This window comes from Protopterus annectens, chromosome 7.part0 (assembly GCF_019279795.1).
Source record: "Protopterus annectens isolate FY-2018-M chromosome 7.part0, PAN1.0, whole genome shotgun sequence".
Classification (NCBI taxonomy): Eukaryota; Metazoa; Chordata; order Ceratodontiformes; family Protopteridae; genus Protopterus; species Protopterus annectens.
Window position 1 is genome coordinate 335,732,450 of NC_056739.1, and position 12,355 is coordinate 335,744,804.

Below are 12,355 nucleotides of genomic sequence, written 5' to 3' on the forward strand. Positions count from 1 at the left end.
GCAGACTGGACCAATTAGAAAGCCCTTTCAGCATACAGGGCTGGTCAGAATCAACAGTCAGCAGCTTCTCAAAAAAAAAAAAAAAAACAGTGATTGTGACTTAGCTTGTTTGCTCGATCACAAGCCCGAGCGGAGCTAATACTCGGGCTAGCTGTGGCTTGCCCTTCTTTACCTGAAGGACAAGCAGTGAACATGGATTCAGGACAGGCAAAGGGTAATCCCAGACAATAAGCACTTTCCTTGGAACTAGACAAACTTTCAACTTAAGCACTTAAGCCATTCATTTCTCAGCCAGGCACTTGCTCAAAACTCATAGCAAGCACTTATAAACTCTAGCACTAGACCCTCCTATATTGTACAGAAGGACAAGCCTCTCTATTCGACCTTACGAGCCATTGAGTAAAACAGTTCACTGTACCTATCCAGGCATGTGCAAAGGGCAGTTTCCGTTGTACTCTCCAGTCCAACTAGTGAATCTGGGCATTTTGAGGCAATGTTACAACTGCCTCATGTAAACAGACAACCCTCTCCTCCTACCATCAAACACTAATACATGCAAGAGATGCAATTCTACAGCCAAACTGGAGGCTAAGCTCTCTCATCCCAAGGCTGGATCAGACAGTCAAGGGGAGAAGGGAAATACTTGCATCACACCACCAGTCTCACATAGGCCCATTAAACCAGCACTGGCAAAAAACACACATAAATACACGAAAACATTCTCAGAGGCTTTAAATAAAAATCTGCAAAAGCAACAGAGACCTCCAAAGCAGACATCCAAGCAACCTCCACCCCCCCACAAAAACCATGAAACACATACTTTACAAAACCAGTGTGCCATGCAATCATAGCCATTAAGGCAAAATAACATACCCAACACACTAGTAATAGGTGACTCTATAGTCAGGCACACTGACGTCCCACTCACTAGGCTGAACAAGAAGAAGGTTACAGTTAGCTGTCTGTCGGGTGCCAGGATCCGCCACATAACACAAGCACTCAGGTCACTCCAGAACAAGTACAAATATGACTCTGTCATTGTCCATGTTGGTGTGAATGACCTTTGCCATACCTCCCTGGACTACATGAAAAGAGACATGGAAGAGCTCTCTGATCACGTAGCCCAGGCCGGTATGACTCTGACCCTGAGTAGCATCCTGTCCTCACCAAGAATGATACACGGTATAAAGAAAAAATGATCAATTTCAACAACTGGCTAAGTTTCTGGTGTTCAAAGGGGATCCAGTGTCTGTCCGCCTGGGATGACATGCTCGACAAGCCATGCTGCTTCGTTAGAGACGGCTTGCACCTGTCACCCTTAGGCTTTTGAATACTGGCCAAGGCTCTTGCCACCCCACATAGTGCCTTTTTTAGGCAAGGCTCAAAAGACAAACCCAACGCTGTAAATAGCACAAGTAACAAAAACTGAGGGTAATGCTACTCAATGCCAGAAGTCTAAACCTCAAAATGCATGCACTCAAGGCACTCCTCAGTATGGAGAAAATCGATATATGTGCAGTAACAGAAACCTGGTTTAAGGCTCCAGAGAGCACCCCAGCACTACCACGCTACAACTCATACCATACATTTCGGCCACAGAACCCAGACTGAAATACAAAAGGTGGGGGCATATCCATATTCATCAAGGAAACCCACACCTCCAGGTTAGCAGCACAGCACGATGTTTCAGAGATTATCCACATGCAACTAACAACGGGCAAAACTGCAATTCAAATTGTAGCTTGCTACAGATCATCCACCATGTCCCAGGACCCCCATTCTGAATTTCTGGAAACACTGGGAAATATAAAGGTCATACCAAACACCCTAATATTGGGTGATTTCAATTATTCAAACATTAACTGGGAGAACTACTCAAGTACTAACTCCCTTGCCCAACATTTCATAGAATTTATTAACTCAAATGCCCTGGATCAACTGGTCAACCTCACACCAGAGGTGACAACATATTGGACCTGGTCATCAACAACATGGGCGACCGGTGCTCCACACTGGAGGTCAACCCCTCGCTGGTTAGATCTGACCATAAACAAATCATTTTGGATATCCACATTTCGCCCCCACCCCCAGACAAGGAAATCACAGTGAAAAACTTTTCAAAAGCAAACTTCACGTTACTTAAGACTGAGATGGAAAGTTTCAAAGCGCCCATGCTAAAGGATAATGCTGTCCAAGCTGCAAAATCTTTTACTAATGCATTGTATTGGTACCTACAAGAATGTATGGATTGTGCTATCCCAAGCAAAACCAAGACTCACTCCTCCAAGAAAAGGAAACCAGCCTGGTGGACTCCAGCCATAAACAAGCTATACAATAGAAGGAGGAAACTAGTATAAAAAAAGAGTAAAATCCCAAGAAGGGAAGATATCCCTGATCAGTATCAGCAAGAAACTACGATCCCTCATAAAATCATCCAAGGTGAGCTTCAAAAGAAAAATTGCCAAGGACCCCAAAGATAACCACAAGGCATTCTTTAGCTATGTCAAGAATCTAAGTGGCAATGCTCAGATCTGCTCGGAGTTAATGCAGAATGGCACAAAATACACTGAACCGACCAATATCGTCAACATCCTGGCAGACAGGTTCAGCACAAACCTCACCCCCCCCACCCCCAAAAGGGCCCATAACCATACCAGAAGAATGTAGAGCCCCTGAAATCACAGGCACTTATGTTAAAACAGCCCTCTCCAAAGCCAAAAACACAGCATCAATGGGACCAGGTGGTGTCCCAGGCTGCATCCTACACAAGCTAAAGATGACCTAACCCCTCACCTAAACACACTGTTCAAACTCAGCCTCTCCACAGGCTACATACCCTTAGAGTGGTGCACAGCAATGGTTATTCAGTTCCACAAAGGTGGAGCCACAACAAACCTTGGGAACTATTGCCCTATAAGCCTGACTAGCTTGGTCTGCAAGGCTATGGAGTGCATCATCATGGAACTCATTAACAGAGACATTGGGAACCTCTAAACAAAGGACCCTACCCAGTTTGGCTTTGTTAAGGGCAGATCATGCCTCCTAAACCTGGTGGACTTCTTTGAGACAGTTACCAAGGCTATAGATGAGGGAAAGGTGGTACACACAGCCTACCTAGACCTCACAAAGGCCTTCCGACACCACTCCCCTTTTTGGTGTTATAGACAAGCTCACCATCCTGAACATAAACCCCTGTGTCACAAGATGGGTTGCCAACTGGCTCACAGACAGAACCCACATGGTAAGAGTTGCAGGAGCTAGGTCTGATTCTAAACCAGTTACAAGTGGCATTTCCCAGGGCTGAGTCCTAGGATCCCTCCTGTTCGGTATATACTTCTCAGAGGTACAGGCAAGCACAGGAGGACTATGGCTGACCAAGTTCGCAGACGACTGCAAACTAGGGACTATAATTGACTCTCCTGCTGACACAGACATCCTCCAAAAGGGTCTCACTGAAATGGATACCTGGTGTCAAAATCATGGCCTCAGCTAAATGCCAAAAAGTGCATAGTCATCCCCTTTGGAAAAAGCAAAGTACCCACAAACTACCACATAGGTGGTAGTCCCCTAAATACGGAAGACGCAATAAGGGATCTGGGGACCCAAGTAGATAGTAATCTCTCCTTTGATAATCACATTGCCAAAGTGGTTAGAAAATCCTTCTACATGGCCCACCTTATTACAAAACGGTTCGCATCCAGATCAAAAGAGGTCATTGTGCCCCTCTATTCATCACTCATCAGACCCATCATAGAGTACAACGTCCTATTTGAGATGTACCTTACAAGACACCTGCAACAGCTGGAAAGACCACATAAGTACCTTACCAAGAGGATCACTGGCCTCAAACAGATGCCCTATGCAGCTCAACTGAAGAAACTCCAGCTGTACTCGGTTGCCTACCGCCTACTCAGAGGTGATCTCTGCCTGACATACAAGGCCATGTCCAACCCAGAATTGATGGACATGCTCCACCTAAAGAAAACCTTATCCCCTCGAGACACGCCCTCTAGGGATCTAAACCTTACAACAACAATAAATAGGATGTGCTGGAGGGATAGATTCCTGTCCCAGAGACTTCCCACGCTTTGGAACAAGATTCCAATCTACATTAGGCAGAGCTCCTCGCTAACACTCTTCAAGAAAAACCTTGACGAGTGGATGGGAAACAGAAAGTTTACCTCGGGGATCACTTCAGTGGCTCTGCTGGACAGAGGCACAGGGAACTAATCTAAGGGGGTAGCGAAAGCCAACACATTCTAACTAGGCTTATAAATGCCTTCATGCAGATAGCTTAGTACCAACCTATGAACCTATTTTCTCTTCTGTGGGAGGAGTGAGGAACCTTGTACAATGAGCAATGGACATGAATTTGAAATTTGGAAAGAGGTGACCAGATATTTTTCAGCAAAACTTTCAGAGTACTCATCTTGTGTTTTCTGCAGCATGAAGTCTTCATTTTTGTGGAAATGAATCTCAAAATCTTGATTTTGTAGTCTCTAAATATATTTTTATCATTTATCTTTGCCAGACTAGCTGCAGAGGGTTAAGGTTGTGAGCCATAATTCCCGTGGTACAGGGTTTGATTCCCTCAGCTCTCATTTGTCTGCTGTATGACCCTGAGCAAGTCACTTATCCAGTTACTGCTCTCAGGTTGCCTCTATAAAGAAACTGTGTATAGAGTGAGCTTACCTGGCTAACAAATGGGTATTATTTTTATTAATGTTATACATGAGTACATAAAAAAATATATATAAAAATAAATATACATATAAAACTAATAATTATCAAAAATAAATAAGATAATTACAGTAGAGTAATAATAAACGTACATCTGACAACAAAACTTCTACAAGCAAGCGCAGTAAGTTTCATAGAAAAAATTGTCTTTTCAGATCTCTTTAATCTAATCGCGAAAGTACACTATTGAAGCTGCTAAGTGGTAAACTCTTCTGGAATGGAGCTTGGCTAATGAAGTAATATATACCATTCAATTCCACTGGCATCCATGAAACAATCAGTCGCTCCCTATCCACCAAGAAGGACGACACCAAGGCTGCAGAGATGGAGCTAACAGCTCTTTAAGGTAGACAAGCCCTAACATGTGAAGGACAGGATAAATAAGACCTAGATCCTCATCTGCCAATGTGGAAACCATGGGCAACCAGTGCAGATGTTATGTAATATGAATTTGGTGGGAAGTATCCATCAAAATCCTGGCTCTGATGTTCCAGAGTCATTGCAGGCAGTCAAGGTCAACAATGATAAAGGCCTAAGCAAAGGCTGTTGCAGTAATCCAAACCTGAGAAGATTAAACCAGGGGCAACTGATGCAGTCTGTGCAGGCTGAATGAGATGTTTAATATAGGGAATGTTCCTGAAGTGGAATAATGTAAGAGTCGGCAATTCCTGCTACCTTATCCCTAAGTGACAGCAAGCTGTTGAGAATCATGCCCAAATGCTGTACCTTACTTACAAACTCCAGTCTATTCCTAACATATGTTACAATGGAGGAAGGCTTTGAGCTGTGGAGGACTGTAAGGTTGCATACATGGTTATAATTTTATATGAGGTCACATATGTGACACTCCCAGCCCAGCTATCTGGAATTTTGTAAATAATCATATGTCACTTGTGAATATGAACATGATTCATATACTTGTCTTACAAATGTAAGAGAACGATATGTTATGTGGATATTAAACTACTGGTGTGAAGAGTGTGTTGAAATATATGTTAAGTACTGAGCTTCAAGAATGTAACCACAGTGTACCCTACTAGAAAAGAACAGAAATGTATATAAACTATATACATGTGCAAATGTATGTTTTAATAGTAGCAGCTGGAACAAACAGAGTTAACTTGCAAAACTTCAAGAAAATATATTCAAAAGTAAAGTGTTTTATGATTGTGTTATCTCTCAGCAAGCAAACACAATCTACACTAGAAGTTTTCCTATTGTCTTGAAACAGAAATGATTACTAGGTTTCAAATGTAAAATTGTGTAATTGCTTTACGACTTCCAGTTCTGAGCAAACATCTGAGAGATATGTACTTCTCACACAGAGATGATAAAATTCTGTTGGTATCTGTTAGCCTGGGAACTGAAGGCAGGTGACAAAGAGTGATGTCACCCATGCTGATCCAGCAGTAATGTTTGATAGTAATTTAAGAACTCTCTCAGAGAACAGACTGTACATTTTGTATTTTGTCTTTGACCTGGAAACATCCATCATCACCATCATGTGCACTTGGTTTGCTAATAGTAAGTAACTAGGGAAAAGTAATTTCTTTTAGCTATAGATAGGAATATAGTAAAAATTAGTTTAGATGCTTCCTGTATTTATTTGAGACTGTTCTGCAATGCTGTTTTAAAATATTTCCTGTGATTCTGAACTCTGTAGTTACTGTGTCATTTGGGCATTGCCTTATTCTTTTATTACTTATTATTAAATATATGTAAACCTTTTAATTGTGGCTGGTTTGTTTAGAGATATTTAAGCTCTTAGAGTACTTGTATATGTACTTGGTGACACTCTACAGGCCACTCCTAAATAGCCTTGGTCTTGGTCACACTTACCATTTGGATAAAAGTAATATCACACAGCAGGATTGGTCACCCTTTGGGAAGGGCCATATTATAGCTGATAAAAAGCTGATTGGTGGCAGTGATAACTACCTTTTAGTCTGGGTGGAAGGGGCAAAACTAGTAAATCTGTGCTAGCCTTTTCCATGAGTGTGTGTGTGTTTGTAAATAAATGAAATCTCAAGGTATGTGTGTCAGCTACTTGGGCAGGGACATGAAGCACTGGTTGGACAGAAAGGGTGCTGGAGGTTTTGGCTTGACTGCTCACCTTAGATCTTAACCCTATAGCTGTGCCAGTGGGAAGTCTTATTGGGGATCTGAGAGAGAGAGAGAGATGGGGAAACCAGCCCCAGACTGACTGTGATCTCTGTGTGTGGGAACTTGTACTTTACTGTGTGTGTACTTGTCATCCTCCTAATATGTACACCTCTCACTGGTGGTAATGGTGAGGATTGAGGCTCCTTAATTACTGGGCCAGTGCAGGGGCATCGCAACATACATGGTCATAATTTTATTCAAGGTCACATACATGGTCATCATTTTATTTGAGGCAGGGTAGCATTTCAGTCAGCAGCTCTTCATTCACACAGGGACTGCATGTGAATGCTTTTACAGTCAGCAACCTAATGTACCATATTAACTTTTCTAATTCAGTGGGATAATGTGACCAAAAAAAAAAAAACTTGGGAATCCAAACTTGATACAATGATTCCCTTTGATTAATAATGAAACTTATCAGGCCAGGTATAGCTATCTTCTCTGCCTCAGTCTCTTTGGTCATCAGAATGTGTCTGGGAAGCACAATGTAGTGAACTGGACTCTGTGCTGGCCAGCATTACAAAATAAATTAGTCATGGATTAGTGATGCCATTAAATGGATCAGTTAATGGTCAAAGTGAAATAAAATTAGACTGGTGTTGCACACCTCAACAAATAAGTCTACTTACCAGGCTTGGAGTGCACAGATCGGATCGATCTCTGTGATGTATACAACTGCTCCCAGAGCTTTCAGTGCAGCACAGCATCCCTTCCCCACCTAAAACAAAAGAAATTCTGCTGACAATTTCATAGGTTATGGAACAATAAATTCTAATGAATTAATACAACAGTTCAAGTACAGCACCAAAACTGGAATTCCCTGCTTCTTCTACTCCAATGCACATGGCTACAAAGCAGTAAATCTGACTATCATGTGGCTCCGTGCTCTGCTCTGACACACATAACAGATTCCGGACATTACAGCAAATCAAACTGTACTGTTAAACACAATGCAGAATTTTTGTTGTGACACACACACTACGCACTGCACAAATAATTCTCCTTTAATCTACATCAATGTACTGGATCCTGGTTGAAAATATGCAAATAGTTCTGATGTATTTGTCATTTTGGTTACAATGCAAAAAAATGCTCTGGCTCATTATGTATAACAGAAGAACAACACTAGGTGGCAGCAGAGGCCAGATTAGCTCCATGGGCTTTCAAAATGTTGCCAGTTTATTGTAAAACCAGAAACTGCTTAATACCTCACATTGGCTAGGCCCAGTATCCCCCTTATAGGTTCATAGGTTGGTACTAGGCTATCGGCCCTAGGGTCTATACAGTCTATCCATAACAATTCCCTGACTATTTCTTCCCAGAATATTTACTTCCATGGTCCCCTGTCTAGCAGGGTAACTGACATGATCCCAGGATGAATTTCCTATCTCCCATCCATTCATCAAGGTTCCTTTTGAAGAGGGCCAAAGAGGCGCTCAGCTTGACATGTATGGGCAGTCTATTCCAGAGTATGGGGAGTCTCTGGGTCAGGAACCTATCCCTTCAACATATTTTGTTCATTGTGATGACCAGGTTTAGATCCCTGGAGTGTGTGGCTCTGAGGGATTGGGATTTCTTTAAGTGTAGCATGTCCAACAGCACTGGGAATGACATAGCCTTGTATGTTAAGCAGAGATCGCATCTGAGTGGTTAATATGCGACAGAGTATAGCTGGAGTTTTTTGAGACAGTCAGTATAGGGCATCTGCTTTAGGCCTGTAATTCTTTTAGTGAGGTATTTCTGTGGCGTTTCCAGTTGTTGCAGATGTCTTGTGAGGTACATACCAAACGGTGAGTTGTGCTCTATAATGGGTCTAATGAGGGATGAGTACAGTGGGACAATGACCTCCTTTTTTCTGGATGAAAAGCCCTTAGTGATGAGGTGTGCCACATAGAAGGATTTCCTGACTGTTGTGACTATGTGGTTATTGAAGGTGAGACCACTGTCCACCTATGTCCCTAAGTCCCTTATCACACTTTCAGTGTTTAGTGTACTGCCACTTATGTGGTAATTCATGGGTACATGGTTTTTCCCAAAGGGGATAACTATACATTTCTTGGCATTGAGCTTGAGCCCATGGCCCTGGCACCAAGCATCTGTTTCTGTAAGGCCCGTTTGTAGAATATCCACATCATTTAGGGATTCAATAATGGCTTCCAGTTTGTAGTCATCTGTGAACTTTGTTAGCCAGAATCCCTTAGTGCTGGCCTGTACTTCAGAGAAGTAGATGCCAAACAAGAGCAGTCCCAGGAATGAACCCTGAGGTACTCCGCATGTCACTTCTCTCGAGCTGGATTTTGAGTTGGCTGCTTTTACAGTGTGGGTTATTTCAGTAAGCCAGTTGGCAATTCATTGAGTGACAGAGATTAATGCCTAGCTTAGTAAGTTTATCTATGATTCCAGAGTGGGGAATGGTGTTGAAGGCCTTGGTAAGGTCCAGATAGGCTGTGTGGAGAGCCTTACCCTCGTCCACGGCTCTGGAGACTGATTCGAAGAAGTCAATCAGGTTGAGGAGACAAGATCGCCCCTTTACAAAACCAAACTGGGAGGGGTCCAGTGTTTGAAGTTTGCCAATGTCTTTGTTTATAAGTTCCATGATAACGCGTTCCATGGCTTTGCAGATCAGGCTTGTCAGACTGATGGGATGATAGTTCCCAGGATCCAAGGTGGATCCCTCCTTGTGGAATGGGATAACTGTAGCTATGCGCCAATCATTGGGCATGAAGCCTGAGGTGAGGCTATGATTAAACATGACACTTAGGTGAGGTGCCAGTTCATTTTGTAGTTTATGTAGTACACAGCACAGGATGTCATCTGGTCCATTGGATGCTGTATTCTTAGCTTTGGAGAATGCGTTTTTTACCTGTGTGGCCATGATTACCAGAATCTGGCAATCGTTTGGTATTGAGATGGGCCCTTTAGGGGGTGAGAGGTGAATGTTAGATGTCTTATATGTTAGATATCTCATATCGCCTACAAAGTAGGCGATATGAGACAGAGAATAGTTGGAGTTTTTTGAGTCTGTCCATATAGGACAAGTGTTTAAGGTCTAGGATGTTCACCTTATGTATTCTTAGAAGTTCATAGGTTCACAGGTGTGTACTAGGCTAATGGCCCTGGAGCCTTTACAAGTCTAGCCCATAGGATTACCCTGGCATTGTGGCACCTGACCTTAGTTCCCAGTGCCTCTGTGGAATAGAGCCACTGGAGTGATCCCCAGGGTGAATTTTCTATTTCCCATCCACTCATCAAGATTTCTCTTGAAGAGGGCCAGTGAGGTGCTCGGTTTGACATGTATGGGAAGTCTATTCCATAGCATGGGCTGTCACTGGGTTATGAACCTGTCCCTCCAGCATGTTCTGTTGATTGTGGTAATGAGGCTGAGGTCTCTGGAGCATGTGTTGAGGAGGGATTGGGATTTCTTTAGATGTAGCATTTCCAACAGCGCTGGATCAGGCATGGCTTTGTAAGTCAAGCAGAGATCGCCTTTAAGTAGGCGATATGAGACAGAGAATAGTTGGAGTTTTTTTGAGTCTGTCCATATAGGACAAGTGTTTAAGACCTAGGATCCTCTTTGTGAGGTAGTTTTGTGGCCTCTCCAGTTGTTGCAGGTGTCTAGTGAGGTACATGCCAAATGAGGCATTGTACTCGACTGGCCTAATGAGGGAAGAGTAGAGGGAGACAATGACCTCTTTCTTCCTGGATGCAAAACCCTTAGTAATGAGACGTGCCACATAGAAGGACTTTCTGATGACACTGGCAATGTGGTGGTCAAAAGAGACGTTGCTGTCAACCTGTGTTCCCAGCTCTCTTATAACGCCTTCTGTATTCAGTGGACTACCATCGATGTGGTAATTCATGGCAACTGGGTTCTTCCCAAAGCGGGTGATGACACATTTTTTTGGCATTCAGCTTAAGGCCATGGTTCTGACACCAGTCGTTGGTTTCAGTGAGGCCTACTGTGACTTTGTCCTTAGCTCTTGGATTATATGACATTTCTAACATTCATAATTCTTTGGCAATAATACAAAACAGTTTAAGAATGTCTCATTGAATCTTGTTTCCCTCCAATTTTTACACATTACTCATTTTTCTTAAACTATCTTATTTGAATTTCCCCCTTTTTTCCATTGTTATTTAACAAGCTAAGCTATTCCAAATTAAGCGAAGTTCCTCCAAGGTGTGTACAATTAACTGTTCTACTTCCACTGCAGAGCATAATACCATTTTCTTGCCCTGCTCTAGACAGCATGAAATACAGTCCCCACAACTTAAAGCATACCTCTCAACTCTCCCTGATTTGCAGAATGTCTGTGACAGAACTGCAGCTAGGTTATCTGGTACTCAGTGCAGTTCCCCAAACTGGCGTCTCCATTCAGAGTTGAGCAACCAAAAAAAAAAAAAAAAAACTCTTCTAAAAACTGCAGCTGGCTGCTTACTACAAATGTAACAAGCAGCTTGTTAGTGTTAAGTTACCATACACAATAAGCACTTAAGCCATGCTAGTACTGCATTCCTGCCAACTGCCCCCAACACTTTGCGACTGAGGCAGCTGCCTTCATCTCCTTCACTATTTATACCTATGGTCCCTTATTCTGCCCCACATTTTTGTCCTATCTCTCATAAAAGTTCTGGTTTTCTGGTAAATCATGGAGGATTATAGACAGTCAGTAGTGACAGACATTAGAATTTAATTATTTAGAAAATGCAATTGTATGCAAAAACTGTTGCTCCATTAACTTTTTAAGTGAATTAGGGTAATATTCAAAATCCATCCCTGATTTTCAGCCTTTGTCTTTCCCATTATTTCAGTCCTTGTCCCTGGTTCTTAAGCAGAGAAGTTAAGAGCTATAACTGAAAGAAAGAAATAAAGAATTTATTTTAGGCTTGGTAGTGGCTTATCTCACCTATGTCAGATCTCACATGTAATGGCTATTAGTATTACAGCATTTAAACAGTTCTAGAATATTCTGTCATTCCAACTGATACTGGACTGTGACTAGCTAGATCTGAGATGGCACCAGTCTGATGTAGGCTGTCTAGACACACAAGTTTTCTTTTCCTACCAGAGATGGTATGTGACTGCCATCTGACTCCTCATGTGCAAGTATTACATGACTTATAACAGGGTTAGCAGTACTCACTTTTGAAGACAGTTAGGCTCTCTGGTGTTCACAGAACATCTAGCCTCATCTGGTGTTTTTTACTGTTAATGTACCTTTGTGCTCATCCAACACAACAGGTGTTTTTCATTTCCTTCCACAAGATAATTATGAAATCATCCTGGAGATGTGGAAAGTCCTCAATATAATTCTTCACCGGTATCTACTGATAAAGAATTTAGAGATGATACTTTGTGGTTTCATTGTTCTATTGAGTGAATTCAATGACACTTTTAAGACAAACAGATCTGTCATTAAGTCAAGCATCAGCTTCATTATATCACACACAG

The 12,355-nt window shown here is 42.3% G+C and overlaps 1 protein-coding gene across 4 annotated transcripts in view; it reads right to left on the bottom strand.

Annotated features, from left to right (window-relative positions):
• LOC122806453 (S-adenosylhomocysteine hydrolase-like protein 1) overlaps positions 1-12,355 on the bottom strand; it is a 909,608-nt gene that overhangs the window by 186,377 nt on the left and 710,876 nt on the right. For all 4 annotated transcript variants that reach the window (XM_044076911.1, XM_044076910.1, XM_044076908.1 and 1 more), the window contains exon 10: positions 7,533-7,621. In XM_044076911.1, coding sequence (XP_043932846.1) covers positions 7,533-7,621 — 89 coding nt within the window. The remainder of the gene's footprint in view (positions 1-7,532; positions 7,622-12,355) is intronic.